Source organism: Miniopterus natalensis, chromosome 3 (genome assembly GCF_054644295.1).
Source record: "Miniopterus natalensis isolate mMinNat1 chromosome 3, mMinNat1.hap1, whole genome shotgun sequence".
Lineage (NCBI taxonomy): Eukaryota > Metazoa > Chordata > Mammalia > Chiroptera > Miniopteridae > Miniopterus > Miniopterus natalensis.
Window position 1 is genome coordinate 96,941,946 of NC_142083.1, and position 17,505 is coordinate 96,959,450.

The 17,505-nt window shown below is 54.4% G+C and overlaps 3 protein-coding genes across 3 annotated transcripts; 2 read left to right on the forward strand and 1 right to left on the reverse strand.

Moving 5' to 3' along the window:
- Nucleotides 1-620: 620 nt before the first annotated feature.
- On the forward strand, nucleotides 621-3,854 carry YPEL3 (yippee like 3). Its single transcript, XM_087815158.1, has 5 exons — nucleotides 621-693; nucleotides 1,372-1,554; nucleotides 1,654-1,697; nucleotides 1,887-1,995; nucleotides 3,369-3,854. Exons 2-5 carry the CDS (start codon nucleotides 1,438-1,440, stop codon nucleotides 3,456-3,458), a joined length of 360 nt encoding a protein of 119 aa, XP_087671284.1. The 5' UTR covers nucleotides 621-693; nucleotides 1,372-1,437; the 3' UTR covers nucleotides 3,459-3,854.
- Nucleotides 3,855-4,557: 703 nt separating this feature from the next.
- On the forward strand, nucleotides 4,558-9,312 carry TBX6 (T-box transcription factor 6). Its single transcript, XM_016218575.2, has 8 exons — nucleotides 4,558-5,051; nucleotides 5,135-5,366; nucleotides 6,602-6,869; nucleotides 6,951-7,097; nucleotides 7,180-7,250; nucleotides 8,232-8,305; nucleotides 8,386-8,569; nucleotides 8,650-9,312. The coding sequence occupies exons 1-8, from the start codon at nucleotides 4,934-4,936 to the stop codon at nucleotides 8,861-8,863; spliced, it is 1,308 nt and encodes a 435-aa protein (XP_016074061.2). The 5' UTR covers nucleotides 4,558-4,933; the 3' UTR covers nucleotides 8,864-9,312.
- A 365-nt stretch (nucleotides 9,313-9,677) lies between these two features.
- PPP4C (protein phosphatase 4 catalytic subunit) lies at nucleotides 9,678-17,161 on the reverse strand. Its single transcript, XM_016218573.2, has 8 exons — nucleotides 17,049-17,161; nucleotides 13,053-13,104; nucleotides 12,482-12,532; nucleotides 12,195-12,296; nucleotides 11,421-11,594; nucleotides 11,201-11,327; nucleotides 10,201-10,390; nucleotides 9,678-10,121 (listed from the first exon to the last, which is right to left on the reverse strand). The coding sequence occupies exons 1-8, from the start codon at nucleotides 17,144-17,146 to the stop codon at nucleotides 9,992-9,994; spliced, it is 924 nt and encodes a 307-aa protein (XP_016074059.1). The 5' UTR covers nucleotides 17,147-17,161; the 3' UTR covers nucleotides 9,678-9,991.
- Between the last annotated feature and the right edge of the window lie 344 nt (nucleotides 17,162-17,505).

The window sequence follows — 17,505 nt, forward strand, 5'->3', positions numbered from 1 at the left end:
GATGGATACCTTTAGCTCTTCCTTTCCAAGAATCTGTCCTTGATGCTACCGCCAAGACCGTGGGCTCAGGCCAAAGTAAGAATCCCAGCTTTGCCTCTTATCAGCTGGATAACCTCGGGAGAGCCGCTAGACCTCTTTGGACCTCAGTTCCCCCGCCAAAAGAAGAGCAGAAGCTGCCTCGGGATGGCTGCGGGGATTAAGAGTGGGGCAGGGGCGGTGGGTAACGCAGATAATCATGACTATTACGTCCCCGGGGGGCGTGCATCCAGATGCGGTCCCCTCCTAACCCCACGCCAGGTCGGGTCCCTCGGATACGTGCCCCTTCAAGGACCGTGGGAGGCCAGAGGGGCGACGGGGCTGGGTGCGCGCCCGCCCGCTCGCAGGACTGCGGGCTGCAGCCGCATTTCCGGGCCGGCCCGAGCCGGGAGCAGGGGGAGGGCGGCCCAGCCTGCGCTGGCCGCTGAGTGACGCGCCCCCTCATTTGCATGCTGTGCGCCGATTGGCCACGGCGACCGCCGGGACCAGGGGCCGGCCCCCTCCCCCTCCCGCCGCAGCGGCGGCAGCAGCTGGTCTCGGTGTAAACAAGTCGCGGCGACTGCGAACCCGGGCCCGGGTGGGGGACGGCGCCCACCGGGGCCCCCCACTCCCAGGCCAGCCACCCAGGCGGACCGGGCTCCCGCGCGCCCAGGCGAGGTGAGGGCCGCATCATCGGGGCTGCGCGTCGCCCCGCGCCCCCGCCCCGCCAGCGAGGACTGTCCCCTTCCCCGGCGCCCGCCCCCCACCCCCGCGCCCCAGGTGAGCCCCGGGGTCTCAGGTAAGGCTCCGCGATGCAGGTAAGAGTCCCTCGGCATAGACAAGGCCTCAGCGTCCCCAGGTAAGAGCTCCTCCCCTCCTTGATGACCCTTCAACTTCAGTGAGGCCTGCAGCCTTCTCCAGGTGAGGGACCTTCTCCGCAGGTGAATCCCCTGTGCCTTACGTGCAGCCGCCCCCTAGCTCCGCCCTCCGCAGTTCGGATGAGGTCCTAGAGACCATCCAATTCCTAACCCCTCGGTGCTCCCCTAAACAGAGAACTGACAGCTCATCCACTCTAAGGCTCCTTCCTCCAGTTTCAATTGCCAGGTCAGCAGGGGTGAGACTGAAAGCAGGTGGGTGACTCATCTTGGGCTCCTCCTAGCCTCAGTTTCCCCGCTGATGCAACTTGAGGCCTCCTCAGTGAGTCAAAACTGAGCTGGCTCTGGCCCCTGGAGAGGCTGCTGGCTCTGGGGAGAGGAGACAGCAGCCAAGTGTGACACAGAGAGATTCCCTAGCCCTGGGCGTGCCTGCTTGTATGTGGCCAGGGTCCTGACAATCCACTCCCTCCCTCCCCAACAGGCACTGGGCTCCCTTTGCTCCCCGTGGGCTGCTCCCCGCGTGGGGCCACTGCCCCTGGCCCCCGCCATGGTGCGGATTTCAAAACCCAAGACGTTTCAGGCCTACTTGGATGATTGTCACCGGAGGTATAGCTGTGCCCACTGCCGTGCTCACCTGGCCAACCACGACGACCTCATCTCCAAGGTAACCAGGTCACAGTTGGGGCTGGAATGAGTGACTAGAAGGGCTGCTTAGCAGCTCCCCACCAATAGCCCTGACATTCCCTTCTCTCCCATCCCTTAGTCCTTCCAGGGCAGTCAGGGGCGTGCCTACCTCTTCAATTCTGTGTGAGTATTTGGCCTCCCTTCTTTCTTTCCCTGACCTCTATTGTGACCTGTAACCCATGGCATCATGCTGAGACTCTCAAAGTCCCCTGGTTCAGGCAAGAAGCTAAGGACAGACACAGTTGGATACAAGCTAGAGGTGGGCTTTGTAATGGCGGGACCCTCCCTGGGACTGCCCCCATGTCCCCACAGGGTGAACGTGGGCTGCGGGCCAGCCGAGGAGCGGGTGCTGCTGACAGGCCTTCATGCTGTCGCTGACATCCACTGCGAGAACTGCAAGACCACTTTGGGCTGGAAATATGTGAGTCAGTGACCTCTGACCCCAGGCTAGCCTTTGACATGACCTCACATCACAAGCAGTCATCTGATAACCTCTCAGGGTATATAGGCCCAGCTCACACAAGTCAAACAGTCTTTTCATCCCCTGACCATGCTTGCTTCTCTCATATCCTGCCAAGGCTTTTAGAATTTTTCTCTTAACCCATCCCTCCCCTCACAGGCATAAGCACCCCCATTTTAGGGATGGTGATATAATCAGAATTGCCGCTTATTGGATGTTTATTGTTATGCACTGTTATGAGCTTGGCATATACCATTATCTCATCCTGTCCTTGCAACAATCCTGTAGGTAGTCTACCTTATCTCCACTTTACAGAAGAAGAAAGGAAGGCCCAGAGATGTTAGGTAACTTGCCCAAGGTCACACATCCAGCAAGTAACAGAATAGGGACCAGAATTCGACTTTGTTTGGTTTTTAACACCAAACCCTTGACCCCAGCTTCTGTTACCATTCAGAGGATCAGAGAAATTGCCCGAGCCCCCACAACAACACAGAGTTTGGGTCCATATACCTGCTTTTCCACTGCCCTCATTGCCACTGCTGCTGTCCAGTGTCTGATTTCACTGCTCTGAGTTTCATTTCCTTATCTGGCAGTGGAGTATAAAGCCACCACCTGGCACCCAAGATTGTTATGGAGATCAGATTAGATGCAGCCAAAGAAGATGCTCTTGGGAAACTGCAGTTGCTTGGAGCTGTGGTGCCTTGGTGATGTGTGTGCCCCAAGCAGAGACATGCGGACACCCCTGACCAGAGTTCACCCTTGGCCCTGCCACAGATTTGCTTTGTGTCCCTGTGCAGGTGGCTTGGCCTCTCTGGACCTTTGTCAGATAAAGAGGTGGCCAGTTTAGAGATCAGAAGCTCAAGTGCTTGCAGGGCCAAGCAAATACTGTGGATGTGTAAAATGGGCAACATAGATTGGGGGGTGAGGGGAGGGGCAACCTGTGCCATACTGGAGTGAGCATGGCCTGCCTATACACTAGTATTTCAGTTATTTTTGTTAAACTCTCTGCTGGCCAAACAAAACATGTAGGCCAAAATTGGCACTCGGCTACCAGTTTGTAATCCCTGGATCTTGTATACACTTCCATATCCTCACTGTTGGAGCCAACATTAGTACTTAAAAAGTACCCATGATTCAGAGAGTTCTGTCTATCCCATTAGTGAGAAACTTGGCCCTGTCACTTACCAGCTCTATGTCTGTGGGCAGGTGGCTCAGCTTCTCTGGGTGACAGTTTTCTCATATATGAAATGGGGCCAATCATATCCATGCCCCAACCTCTATCCCTGTTGGTAAGGCCCTCGCTCCAGGGATCACAGCCTCTCCCCTCCTTTCAGGAACAGGCCTTCGAGAGCAGCCAGAAGTACAAAGAGGGGAAGTACATCATTGAACTCAACCACATGATCAAAGACAACGGCTGGGACTGACCCCTGCTCTTGCCCCATGTGGCTCCAGCCTGGCCTGGCCGCCAGGGGGCGCCACTGGCTTCCCTTCGCTGCCGGAAAGGAGCTCTGGACCCTCAGAGCCCCTGCAGAGGAAGGATTCAGCTCCTGTACATATATTTTATTGCATGCACTGTGACCTTGGGGGGAGATCCGAGGTGGATGACACCACCCCCACCCCCCACCTCCCTGCGATCTGGCTGGCTTGGATCTCATTTTTTAACCTTCCTGCCCCGCCTACCCTATAGATATGGCCTGTGTGCTGTTCTCTTAGCCCAGTGCAACATCTGCCCTGTGAACGCCCACTGGGCCCCTCTTACCGCACGCGTGTCTGCTCCCCTTGTTCTGTAGCGTTTGTATATAATAAAACAATGGAGTGGAGACAGCCCTGGGCGTATGTGGAATCGGGAAGGAGAAACTCAAGTGCAGATTTTTGCCTCTATGCACCTGTTCCCTTCTGAGTCCCAGTGGGGCAGTGGGTAGGCACCGCTGCCAAAGGTGGAAGTCTGCGCTCCTGGGGCCTCGCTTCAGCCATCTTCTCTAGGACCCAGGACAGGTCTCACTGCCTGTCATTCCCGAGCCCACTCTGGCTCCCTAGACCTTGACCTCGGCTGATCTGCATCTTCTCAACCTCAGTGTTCTGCCATCGCCCAGCAGCCCCTACAGCGTATCTCAATCTTCTCAGGCCCAAGCTGGTGCTGGGCCTGCTGGGAAGTGTAGTTCCCGGGGTTCCCCAACATGGGACCTTCTGGGAAACCCAGGCTCCAGCTGGGTGGAGACTGTATTGCTGTGGGGACCTCTAAACTTTTGAGACTTGGATAAGGGCGGAGAAGGAGAACCAGGAAGGACTCCAGGGTTCAGCCTTGGGCTGCGGACTCCAGTGCCCTGCGTAACAGTGTGCTCCGGCTGTGGCCCTCCAGTCCTGCTCTTTCCCTCCATTCATGCTTCATCCTTCCAAGCCCCGTCCTCCAAGTGAATTGGGGGGAGACGGGGGGGGGGGGGCTGGTCACCTGCCAGGAAAGTCTGAGGTGCCAAGGTCTGCCCCAAGACTCCAGGCTCCATCCCAGGGTCCAGGCCCCACCCCCTCAGTAGCTTATCCCTAGCTGGGGCTCCCCCCATGGGAACGGGGACCAGCTGGCCGGAAGCGCCAAACTGCATCCCTGTCCAAGCCCCGGGGATCAATCAGGCCGAGGAGTTAATTATGTAATGAGGGGGCAGGGGGTCGAGGCTAATGAAGCCTGGCGGGGAGGGGAGAAGGGGAGGGTACCCAGGTATCCGGCCCCCTCTTGTACCCCTTCCAGGCCCCAGGGGTCTCCACCCTAGCCCAACTCCAGGGCCCCAAAGAGGGAGGGGCTGTGATCCTGGGTCTGGAAGGGGCTGAGCTGTGAGCTATAAAGGGGGCATCTCTCAGCACCAGGGGACTCTAGGCAGCGAGACCTGAGGCCAGACAGGACTACTCCATGTATCATCCAAGAGAGTTGTACCCCTCCCTGGGGACTGGCTACCGCCTTGGGCCCCCCCAGCCAGTGACCGATTCCAGCTTCCCGCCTGCCCTGGGAGAGGGCTACCGCTACCCTGGTGAGCTTTGGGACGAGCTCCTATGTAGGGATTGGGGGTTGCTGTGGCCCTGGGCTGGCTCCTCATTCTCCCCCCATCTCCAGATTTGGACACTCCCAAATTGGATTGCTTCCTCTCTGGGATTGAGGCTGCTCCTCGAACCCTGGCTGCTCCACCTCTGCCCCCTCTGCCCCCAGCCCTGGGCACTGAGCCGTCTCCTCCAGCCCCAGAGGCCCTTCATTCACTCCCTGGAGTCAGCCTGAGCCTGGAGAACCAGGAGCTGTGGAAAGAGTTCAATTCTGTGGGAACAGAGATGATCATCACCAAAGCTGGGAGGTGAGGGGGCTGGGCCAGGGTCACAGGACCCAGTATGTTCCTGGTGGGGGTCTCTTGGGAAAGGCAGAGTTCCTGGTGATGGGGCTAGGTTTGAAGGTTTCTAGGGGGGCCAGAGCTCTGCCTGAGTTCAGAATGTGATCGTGGCCTGGGTCAGGGGTTACTCAGTGACTGGATCAGGGGTCATGTTGTGGCAAGGGTCTGTTGAGTCGTGGCTGGCTTAGGAACCAACCTATGGCAACAGTCATAGGTCAGCCTGGGCCATGGTCAGAAAGTTTGGCTGGATTATAGCTTAGTATGTGGCCTAAACCAAGGGGTCAGTCTGTGGCTGGAGTAGGGGTTCAGACTATAGGATCAAGGGCCAGACTAGGGTCTGACTATAGAGTCAGTGACCAACATCAGGGAAGTCTGGTTAGGATCAGGGTGTTAGGGTTTGTCAGGATGTGACTAGATCCAGGGTCACCCCAGAGGCAGGGATATGGCCAGTGGGTGGTCTTGTGGTGGTCTTTCTAGGCCAGGAGCTCGAGCTCAAGCCCTAGCATGGTGTCTTCTGCCCCACTGAAAGCACGGCTTTTTTTATTGTTGTTGGTTAATCCTCACCTGAGGACATTTTTTTCCATTGATTTTTAGAGAGAGTGGAAGGCAGAGGGAGAGAGAAACAAGCAATGTGAGAGAGACACATGGACTGGTTGCCTTCTGCGTGCACCCTAACTGGGACTGGGGTTCGAGCTTGCAACCCAGGTACATGCCCTTGACCAGGAATCAAACCGGCAACCCTTCAGTGTGTGGGCCAATGCTCCAACTACTGAGTCACACCAGCCAGGGTGAGGGTGGGGTTTTTTGTTTGTTTTAGTCTGAAGCAAGATTTTCCAGCAGCAGCAGATTCTGGTGCTGGAGATCTGGTGAGATCAAGGTAGAGCGCGAGGAGGCTCCTGCCAAGATTTCCAGAAAAGTGTATCACCTCTGCTTCTGCAATGGAGTTTGAAGGGCCAGGGGTCAGGAGCACGAGCTCTGCTCCAACCTGCTGTGTGACCCTGGTCAGATCACCTAACCTGTCTCTCATGTTTCCTATCTATAAAATGAGATGAAACAAGCTTCCAGACCCTACCCTCAGCTCTAACTCCAGCTCTAAGGTTCTGACAAAACTGTGAGCGGGTGGCTCTGCACCCTTGCCAGTGCTGTGCTTGCCTCTGGCTGTTTGGTGGCTCCAGGCCTCTCCCGTCCTCTCCCCCATCCAGGCGCATGTTCCCTGCTTGCCGAGTATCAGTCACTGGCCTGGACCCCGAGGCCCGCTACCTGTTCCTCCTGGATGTGGTGCCAGTGGACGGGGCTCGCTACCGTTGGCAGGGCCGGCGCTGGGAGCCCAGTGGCAAGGCAGAGCCTCGCCTGCCTGACCGTGTCTACATTCACCCTGACTCTCCCGCGACTGGTGCGCACTGGATGCGGCAGCCTGTGTCTTTCCATCGTGTCAAGCTCACCAACAGCACACTGGACCCCCATGGCCACGTGAGGCCCAGGCTGGGACCCAGGCTGGGGGTTGGGGTTAGAGCTCAGGGCAAGGGGTCACTCCTGTTTCTTCCCTCCCAGCTGATCTTGCACTCCATGCACAAGTATCAGCCCCGCGTACACCTAGTGCGGGCCACGCAGCTTTGCAGCCAACACTGGGGGGGCGTTGCCTCCTTCCGCTTCCCTGAGACCATGTTCATCTCCGTGACAGCCTACCAGAACCCGCGTGTGAGTGACCCTGCTTGAGGGGCGTGGGGGGTGGTACCCTGCCTAGGCTGCAGGAGCTTTGATTCTGAATGTGTGCCCCCAGATCACACAGCTGAAGATTGCAGCCAACCCCTTTGCTAAGGGTTTCCGGGAGAACGGCAGAAACTGTAAGAGGTGGGCACCTTTCACTCACTCACTCATTCAGCAAATGTTTGTTAATCGCCCACTGTGGCACGTAGTGGGCAATTAATAAACATTTAATGGTAAGTAAAAACATTTATTCATTGACTTGACAAGTACTTATTTAGCTCCTATGTGCCAGGCACAATTCTAGGCACTGGAGAGGCATCAGTAAACAGGACAGACAAAAGCCCCATCCCGAGTTAATACTCTGGTGGGCACAGACAAACATGAGAAATAGATGTTAGGGATAAGTTCTAAAGATAAAATAAAGCAAGGAAGACAGAACTGGAGTGAGGTATTTATTAGGCAAGAGGCTTGAAAAGGCCTCACTGAGAAGAGACAAAGACTTGACAGGAATGTGGGAGGGAACCACGTGGGCATTTGGGAACAGCGCATGGAGGTAAGCACCAGCGTGTTCCTGACATGGGGCTGTGCCTGCAGTGGAGTGAGGTGACAGGGAAACAGATGCTGAACAGTAAAGGTTTGGTTAGGAGTTTGGCTTTTCTGAGTACAGCTCTGTGAGCTGGCCCTTGTCTTCCACGCAGGAGAGGGAGACAATCAAAAGGTTACCTTAACAAATATTAACAGTGTAACTATTGACAAATGTTATCGGGAGGGCATGTTGTGCTGTGAGAAGTCAAAGGACTTCCTTGAGCAAGTTGTCCCTGAACAGAGACCAGGAGGAGTTACACAGGTAAATGAGGAACAGAAAAGGCTGAAAGGCAACTAGTGAAGGGCCAGAGCAGGCAGGGTGGGATGAGCCTGTAGCGTGGGGAAGTTTCCATTGATCCCAAATGCAATAGGAAACCCCTGGAAAATTCTAAGTGGGGAGTAAGTCCCAGCTTTGCTACTTCCTAGTCATTTAATTCTCTGGCCTTCAGTTCCTTCATCTGAAAAATGGGTACAGTAATGACACCTGGTAGGGTGAATATCTGGCACCTAGTAAATGCTACTGTAACTCGTATTTCCCAGGGAGCGAGATGCCCGTGTTAAGAGAAAACTGCGGGGCCCAGAGCCAGTAGCCACAGAGGCCTATGGGAGTGGAGGTGAGTGGTATCAATGATAATGAGACCAGGCCTGAGACGCTGACCATCCTTAGCCCAACCTGTTTCTTCTGCCTCCCCAGATCCACCAGGTGGTCCCTGCGATTCCACACTGGGTGGGGATGCTCGTGAGTCAGATTCAGAGCACGCCCCAGCGTCCAGGGAAGCTGCCCCTGCCCCAGCTCCTCCATGTGGTGGCTCCAGTGCCGAGGCCTACCTTCTGCACCCTGCTGCTTTCCATGGGGCCCCCAGTCACCTTCCAACCAGGTGAGTGGGACAAGGGCACAACACTGGGCTATTCCAGTCTGGAGGTCCCTCTTCCATTCTCACACCTTTTTCCACTTCAGGAACCCCAGCTTCCCTCAGGCTCCAGATTCTGGGCACCCAGCCCCCTACTCAGCTGCATTCCTAGAGCTGCAGTCTGGGCCAGGAGGCTCAGGATACCCAGCAAGTGCACACCCAGCACCCTTTGCCTCACATTTCCTCCAAGGGGGCCCCTTGCCCTTACCCTACCCTGGGCCTGGGGCCTACCTGGATGTGGGCTCCAAACCAATGTACTGAGCCACTGCTAGGCGCCCTCTGCCTCCCTCCCTCCGTCTTCCATCACAAATTTCCAGTTCCCTTCCCCCAGGCTGTAGCCCCCTCACTTCCACTGACCCCATCCCCCACACCAAATGGCTGCCTTGGGCCTCTCCTCCACCCCACTTCACACTTTGACTTCATTCCCACCCCCCTCTGGCTTCAAAGCTCTGGCTAAGCTGCTGGGAGTCCAGCTGGGGCCAGCTTCCCCTTCCAGGCTCTCACCTCAGTGTGAATAGAGGGAGGCTCTGCCGGACCAAATGGGGCCTTGGACCAGCACTACCAAATCCTGGGCTTCACCCTTGTGCTTAGCTAGTCATATCGCCTTGCTCCAGTGCGAGCCACACCAGTCTGTTCTCAGAACCAGAGTACTTTTGTTAATAAAACTCAAAAGATATCGGTGCTCTGGAAACATTGGGCTAATGGTGTTTGGCACTGGGAGGGACTGGGTGAGCAAAGGTTTTGTGGGGAGACCCTGGCCCCTGACCTAGACTTGCCATTTCCAGCTGCTTGATCTTGTGCGTGTAAATCCACTTGCTCTGGGCCTGGTTACTCTTCAAGAAAATGGGGGGATCAATGTCCTGACACTCACTGTTCTGAGAATTAAACAGGGCCATCTCCGAGAACCTGGCCCTTCACTTAGCACTCAGGAAGCCCTCAGGAGCAGTCACTGTCAGTGGATGGGGACCAGGAGGCTCTGGGCAAGTGAACTGGCCTGAGCCTCACCTTCCTGGTGGGGTCCATCCCAGGTCCCAGGCCAGCATCACTACTCATCCCCAATCAAGTCTGACACAAATCCAAAGACCATATTTCTTCTATTAGAATTTTTTCTTTTTCTCAAAATTTTTATCTAAAAACAAACCAAAAAAAAGGAAAAGAAAAACAAAAATTATTGGAAACTTCATAGTTCAGGTGGGGAGAAAGGAGAGGAGCAAGGAGCTGAGGCCCCAAGCCTCTCCAGAGAAAGTCCTCACCCTCCAAGTGCCCTCTTTGAGGGGAGAGCAGAGCCGGGGACAGCCCCCCCATGCCCAGCTTCCATCTGGAGAAGAGGGTAGAGTCACAGTGGTCCAAGGGCCAGAGGGGCTGGAGTAGAGGCAGGGGCCGAAGGGGTCACAGGAAGTAGTCGGCCACGGGCTTTTTGGAGGGGATGCCCCTTGTCTCTTGGGGAGCAGCCTCAAAGATGATAAAATCTTTCTGGAGATGCTCATCCAGCTCCAAGATGGCGGCCACATTCCCACAGCTGAAAGTCGGAGGGTGGCAGTTAGAGTGTGTCAGCCTAGATCCCCACCCCTATCTTGACCCCGACCCAGGCAGCTCACCGGTAGCAGTAGTTGGGTGCTGACCACACAGTGAGCACAGTCTCATTGAAGTGCCACTTGTAACCTTCCATCACCAGTTGGTGGGCACGGCAGATCATGTCAATGTCATTGGCTGCATTGAACTGAGCCACCACGTCACTGCCAAATAGGTAGCCAGCCCCACGGGGGCTCACACCCCAGCCTGTTGTGTCTGAGGCAAATGAAGGCAAAGATGGGGAGAGGTGTCCTCAAGGCATCTGATTGCCCACTGCCCTTCAAAAGAGAATATCCTGTCCCCCTCCCCTAATCAGGCCCGTGGGGCAAGAGGACAAGGCCTGATTGTGTTCTGGGGGGCTTGGGGGACAGGACAGCAAATGTGGGAGCAGATAAGCTTTAATGAAGAAAGACCTGCTGACAGTTGGAGCCACCTCATAATCTGAGCAAGCATGCAACTTACTGTCCAAATAGGTACACAGACAAGTGAAAGGAGGTGCTCCTAAGACCACACCAGCACAGCAGGTGTGAACAAGGGCTGTTGCAGCTAGTCTGGGTGAGTAACAGGTCAGTCAGGCATCGCAGTGAGAGCGGAGGCTGTATGTATTATAACAGGAGCCCTGGACATGTACCTGGGAAACTTGGATTTCAACCTCAGCTCTGCTCCATACTAGCTCAGGAACCCCACAAAATGAGGGGTCCTCAGGGGCCTATCATTCCAGGCATCTGACCTCTGCAGAAGCCCCTTTGCATTCAGGGAGCCAATGATTTTGTCCTAAATAAGCCTCTGATACACAGGCCCTAATTTCGTCAGAGCTCAGAGCACCAGCTACCCCCACTGCTGCTGAGGGTGCCAGTCAGTCTGCAGATCAAGCACAGACCCAGTAAAGACTAGCCCACTCTACTCGTCCCCAAACATACTTGGTCTGACTGTCCCTTCAAGGTACTTGCTTTAACCCAAGGACTCCCTTAGTTTCTCATCAAACTAAGGGTAAAGTCTGGCTGTGCCTCCCCCACCTGCCCTCACCTTCAGGGTCAGACCAGAGCAGGTCACACATGGGCCCATCGTGAGGCACCTCTTGCTTTCGGTCAATCGTCCGGATCTGGTCAAGGGTCTGGATGGAGGGGGAGAGGCCCCCGTGCACACAGAAGATCTACAGGGGAGAGCAAGGCAAGAGGGAAGGGAGGCTAAGGTCCACCACCTCTTCCATTTCTCCCATCCCCATGGAGCCCTGTGGCCAGCCTACCTTGCCATCGATGATGGCTGACAGGCTGAGGTAGTCAAAGATCTCAGTGCAGTAGCGCCACACAGTCACCGAGCCATATTTACGCAGGCACTCATCATAGAAGCCATAAACCTGGGTGATCTGGCGGCTCTCGTGGTTGCCCCGGATCAGGGTGATTCGGTCAGGATAGCGAACCTGGAAGTAACCACCAAGCTAGGGCTGGGGTCTAGGCTCTCTCTCTCCCTCCTAGATCTCACATCTGCCAGCCCCACTCCATCCTCACCACCACTGCCCTGGCCCACATTCACGTCATATCTTGCCCAAATGGTGTTGCACCCACCTCACAGGCTCCCAGTCCCTCCTCCAGAGAATACAAAGCTGATCCCCTTTCCCCCATCAACTATGAACCTAATGGCTCCTCTTTTACCTACCAGATAGAGTCCAAGTCCTTAGCAAAACATTCAAGGCGCTTTGTCATCTGGCCCCTTATAACCTCTCCCCAACCAGTGTGCTGTATCCAGTTGAACTCAACTCCTTGTCACTTTCTGAACACAATGAGTCTCTATTCTTTCCCCTACAATGCCACCCCTCTGACCTCATCCTCCAGGGGCCCAATCAGGTGCCCCCAAGTCAAGGAAAGCTTCTGTGACCACCCTTGCCAAGCAGAATCTGTTATCACCAGCAGCACAGCTCAGAGTTGGGAGTGGATGGAGCAGGAGAGGAGGGCAGGAGGGATGCAGACAGGTCAGGCCTGAAGTGGCCCTGGTTTGGGCTCCAGAAGACAGCAGTTCCTACCTTAAGTGCCAGCAGCAGGAGGAACGTTTCAACGCTGTAGAAACCACGATCCACAAAGTCCCCCATGAAGAGGTAGTTGGTCTCAGGGACGTCGCCACCCACCTGAGGGGAGGGAAAAGGTCCTAAACTGTCGCCTACCCAATCAAGTTGAAGCCCTTCTTTCACAGAGGGCCCACCAGACTAAAGGCCTCTTGCCCCCACTCCACTCACCAAATTCAAAGTCTTCCCTTTAAAGGGACCTTCCATCACCCTCCAGGTCACCTTCCCCAGTGTTTACCCACACTTACTCTGAACAGCTCCTTGAGGTCATAGAATTGTCCGTGAATGTCACCGCATACCTGGAAGTGAAAAGGTGGATGGGAACTCAGTGTGAAAGCCTCAGCTCCCAGGGGCTGTCTTCAAATTATCACTCTTGGCTAAGCCTCTACTTCTCAGGGCCAAAAATCTACTCTCCCACCCCAAGTTAGCCTGGTCTGGAATCAACCTCCATCCCACACTGAATGCCAACTATTCTTAGGGCAAGAGCTAAAACCAGGTCTTTCCAGCTAGACCTGCAGTTCCTAGAGGACCTGGCCCCTCCTTTCCCTACTCCCCTCAAGGTACCCAGAATGAAGTTATTGATAACACAGAACATATAGAAACACGTAGAAAAGGATCACTTACCAAAATAAAGAGTCCTTCTGCCCTGGCCAAGAGTATCCCCCAACAAATCAAAAGACCCTTCGCATAACTTCTATTTCTTATGGCGAGGGACCCTTGAAGATGGGGCTCCCAGGGATGAGGGAGCCCACAAGACTACAGGGAATGTCTATGTACCTAATAGACCAAGATAGGCCCTGGAGGGACAGAGGTACTCACTGTGACTGGCGAGTCCACCCTCTGAACGTTGCTCTCCTCTACCAAGATCTCTCTGGAGACAGAAGACCAGGGTCACCAAGCCAGGCCAGCCCAGCCCAATTCCTGATCTTTTTTGTGGGGGGAGGGGAGGATATGTGGCGGTGCTTGAACCTCTACAGGACAGAAGTGAGGTGTGCAATTTCCCCAGGAAAGGCTGACCACAGCCCCCACTGCTCAGTACCCTTCCGTGGTTCCCCCACTGCCAACAGGCCAAAGCCCAAACTCTCATTCCAGCTTTCAAAGCCTTTCCAAGTAGGCTCTGACTTTCCCAGCTTTGACCTCCCAACCCCCACCCTCCGCTACTTCCTTTCATGCACCCCGCACTCCCAGAAAACAGACCTCCTCTGCTCACTCAGTCTGGAGTGCTCCAAGACTGTGCCCTTGGCGGAGACCTTAGAGTCCTTCTCTGCCTATCACAGGGGCCTTCTCCCAGGCTGTCCAAAGACACTCAGGGGCTTGCCCTGGGCAGGCCAGTCATCAAAGTGATCTTCAAAGTGATACGTTGTTGCTGCCGTTTTCATTATTGATTTAGAGGAAGTGAGGACTTGTTCTTTTATCTCTCCTTGCAGTGCAGTCTACTTCTACTTGAGTGAGCATGACACAAAACCACTGTCAGGTTCAGACACCCGATTTTAGTAGTACCAGATTTCCAGATTTCATCCTTGGTATCGGCAGCAGTGAACATTCCAGTTCATACCATGGGCCAGGACTCTAGTATGAGTTTTGCACGGATGATGCATGCAATCAAACCATCACTCTCAAAGGCAAGAACTATGATGATTCCTACTTCTCAGACTAAGAAAATGGTCAAAGTCTTATAGGTGGGACTTGAATCAAGGCAGCCTGGCTCCAGGCACTTTCATCAGGCCACTCTGATACGGCCCAGGCACTTGCTCAACCCTCATTCTGCCAGTCTCCTCCTAGGAGATTAGGTCCCTGGGGCGTTCTGCATGACAGAGACAGTCCCAGGGAGGTGCACTTTGGCCTTACGTGAATGGGAGGGACAAGGCACTGGCTGTGGGGAGGGGGGCCAGGCAGCAACCAGGCTCTCCCACCTGCAATGCACCTCGTGTTGAACATCCTTCCACATCAACTGCTCATCAACCTTTCCAACTGACCTGGGGCGCTGCTTTCCATCCTCATCTGACAGGTAAAGAAACCAAGGCTTAGAGGAAAAAGGGGCAGGGTCAAGGTCACCAAGCTGGAGAGTGTCTGAAACGGAACACAGGAGCCCAGCTTCCTGAGAACTTATGCCAGCCTCTTCCAGACTCCAGGTCAAAACCTCACCTCAGTGCCAGTAGGGCCCCAGCAGGTCTGGAAGTGAGGCCCAGTCTCCAACCCATCTCTGTCACTTGCAGTACATCACCAACCCTCTCAGGGCTCACACCTGCTCACCTTTACTTCCACAACTAACACTGTCTTTAGTAAGTGCTTACGAAAGTGCCAGGGCCTGTCCTGATACAAAGAATCTCATTTGAGTTTCATAAAGATTCCAAAGACTTGGAAAGGTAAAGTGACTTGACCGGGGTCATACTGTTCAGAGACAAAATTCATACTGAAGACCACCTGATTCAAAACCCTCTGCTCTTCAAATATGCTGACTTTTTTATAGAAGCAAGTCCAGCTCACACACTTCAGGCCTCTGAAATTCCCCGGGTTTGAGCCTGTATACCCTTTGAGGAAGCCGAAGCTGTTAACATTACCAGCCTTGGCCTGAGTCCCTGGTGGGTCACCAGGAGACCATGGTCAAGTGCTAGAGTTGGCCCTCCTTCAGACCATGCCTGGAATGATAGTGACCAACTCAGGCCTCAGTCTAGTACCTCCTAGCTCCATGTCCGTTTCAGTTAGGACCTTCCCACCCCTCAATCCTCTGTACCTCGGGTGCCTCTCACACAGCCTCAACGTCTCTGCCTGGCTGTCCATGAGCATGGAGTATAGTAAAAGACCTGGATCCCAAAACCAACCTCCCCTCCAACTAGATGTGAGACTGCAGGCAAGCCCTTATCTTCTCTGAGACTCGGATTTCTCGTCGGTGAAATACTCACCCCTGCGCTGCATATTCCATAGGGCTATGGAAAGAACAACAGAGACTGAATACATAACTTCTCCGTTATTCTGGAAACTCCACCAAACTATCCAAGCTTTAGCTATCATCACCACCAAATTGACCCAGGTCCTACGGAGGCAGATAAGACTTATGGGAAAAAGAATGGTGCCACGCAGCTGGTTTAAGTTCCTAAAAATGCCATCAAGACAGAGAAAAGCAGGCAAAACATAGAAAAGCCACAGACAAGCATTAAAAAAGGGGCCTTGCCCAGCCAGGACTGGCTCAGCGGTTGAGAATCAGCCTAGGATCCAGGAGATCACGGTTCCATTCCCGGTCAGGGCACATGGCTGGGGTGTGGGCTCGATCCCCAGTTGGGGGCCTGCAGGAGGCAGCCGATCAATGACAACTCTCTCATCATTGATGTTTCCATATCTCTTTCTCCCTCTCCCTTCCTCTCTCTGAAATCAATATAGATATATTTAAAAAAATGAAAATAAAAATAAAAAGGGTCCTTGCCTGTTCATGAGCATAGAGTATAGTAAAAGACCTGGATCCAAAAACCCATGCAGGCCAGGTCTGGGGGCTACAGGTCTGGGGGAGCAGGGCAAAGCCAAGAAAAGAGCCTGACAACCACAAGTTCAGAACCCAGCTCTACCACTTTCTCTCTAGGTGACCTCAGTCAAGTCACTACACCTCTAGGCGTCACCGGCCTCCTGTTATGTAAAATGGAGCAAACAATTCCAACCTCACAAGATTGCTGTGGGGAGGAAATGGATATAAACTCTTTGCCAGTACAAGGTCAGGCTAATAGTGGGCCTGCTGTTCAATAAATGTAGAGTAATTCTGCTGGCTTTTTTCCACAACTCTCCAGCATGGTAGAAGCCAAAGTCAAACAGTACCTCAGAGGAGGCAGGTAACTGGTCCCCTCACTGTTGCCCACATATCTCAGGCCTCCACTCCTACTCTCATCCTGCTTGAAATGCCTTCCTCACTGGCCCTGCTCCCAATGGCTATCCAAATTATCCAATGTAAGTCGAGCACTTACATTGTACCAAAGCACTAAGTTCATCCCAACTACCAACTTACTGACTCTTCACAACCATCTTATTAAGTAGTAGTATTCCCAGTTTACAGATGGAAAAACTGAGTTTCAGAGATCTTACCAACAGCTAGTAAGTGGCAAAGCTCAGATTCCAGCCTACAGCCATGACATTCCAAAGCCTGGGATCTTAATCACTACCTTATCCTACTTCCCACAGAACTCAAGCTGGGCCCCCTTTCATATCATGCTTAATCCTACTCCACCTTATTTGCTACCATGTCTTAGGCTCCCACACTCAACACAAGAGTGATCCAACTCCACCTTGCTTTATGGCCTGAAAAGAACAGGACGCAGAGAACTGGCTTCAGACTCCACCCCTTAGCTGCTGGTTAACTGTGAACATGAGAGTCCTCATCTGTAAAACGGGGGCAATACCACCCAACTTTAAGGGTTGTTGTTAGAATTAAAAGTATTTTATAAACCAGAGTGTCATTAGCTTTTCTGTCCTGAACTTCTGTTCTCGCTGACATTTCCGTTTATCATCGTATTCTTCAAAGTCTACCCCCAAAGTTCAGTTCCTTCAAAAGCCGCCTCTGTTCCCCCAACCAATAAGGCTGTTTCCCTGATCGCTTTAAGTACTTTCTGTAACTCTAGAACTCCACTGAAAACACATCATCTAACACTTTAAGTATCTTTATCCAGGTCTGTCTTCCCCCAAAAGGCTGGTTCTCCTCCAGGAAAGTGGCCCCATTCCGCTCTTCTCTGGGAATGTTTCCAGGATGAGCCAGGCCCAAAGTTCTCGGCTGGGTTTGCCCTAGGCCGGAACCCCTGAGCAGCGGAACCCTTTCCCCAGGGCCAGGGGGCTCACCTGGCCTTGGCGCACAGGGCTTTGACTTCGCTCTCCTTGATGAGCTCGCAGCGTCGCAGCTGCTCGATCTGCCGGTCCAGGTCGCTGATCTCCGCCATGGCCCACCCCCCCGGCGCGGGTCAGAGCCGGGGCCGCCGGCCCCTCCGCGCCGCACAGGGGTCTCCTGGGAGAGGCGAAGGCGAGCCCGCATAAGAATGTCCGCAGGGGGTGCCAGGATTGGGGGGGGGGGGATCGATCCTGAAGCTGGCCCACCCCCCGACACACACACCCTCCCCTCACTTCGTCCCACCGCCCTGGCCGCCCCCTGCTAAGTCCCGTCGAACCCCGAAGGTCCCGCGTTAGGGACGGTGGCGTAGAAGGGTCCCCGACTATTACCCCCGCTGCGACTTCGGCTCCGGCTCTCGGGCTCCCAGCCTTCCTCTTTCCCTCCGCTTTGGGCCGCCGCCACCGCCACTTC

Excerpts from the sequence above, each read along its gene's own strand:
- YPEL3 (XM_087815158.1), top strand. The coding sequence starts at position 1,438 with ATGGTGCGGATTTCAAAACCCAAGACGTTTCAGGCCTACTTGGATGAT. Across the intron at positions 1,698-1,886 it reads GCCTACCTCTTCAATTCTGT|GGTGAACGTGGGCTGCGGGC; the intron begins GTGAGTATTTGG and ends ATGTCCCCACAG. Across the intron at positions 1,996-3,368 it reads CCACTTTGGGCTGGAAATAT|GAACAGGCCTTCGAGAGCAG; the intron begins GTGAGTCAGTGA and ends CCCTCCTTTCAG.
- TBX6 (XM_016218575.2), top strand. The coding sequence starts at position 4,934 with ATGTATCATCCAAGAGAGTTGTACCCCTCCCTGGGGACTGGCTACCGC. Across the intron at positions 5,367-6,601 it reads ATCATCACCAAAGCTGGGAG|GCGCATGTTCCCTGCTTGCC; the intron begins GTGAGGGGGCTG and ends TCCCCCATCCAG. Across the intron at positions 8,570-8,649 it reads CCCAGTCACCTTCCAACCAG|GAACCCCAGCTTCCCTCAGG; the intron begins GTGAGTGGGACA and ends TTTCCACTTCAG.
- PPP4C (XM_016218573.2), bottom strand. The coding sequence starts at position 17,146 with ATGGCGGAGATCAGCGACCTGGACCGGCAGATCGAGCAGCTGCGACGC. Across the intron at positions 12,533-13,052 it reads GGGTGGACTCGCCAGTCACA|GTATGCGGTGACATTCACGG; the intron begins GTGAGTACCTCT and ends TTTCACTTCCAG. Across the intron at positions 10,391-11,200 it reads GCTCTGGTCTGACCCTGAAG|ACACAACAGGCTGGGGTGTG; the intron begins GTGAGGGCAGGT and ends CATTTGCCTCAG.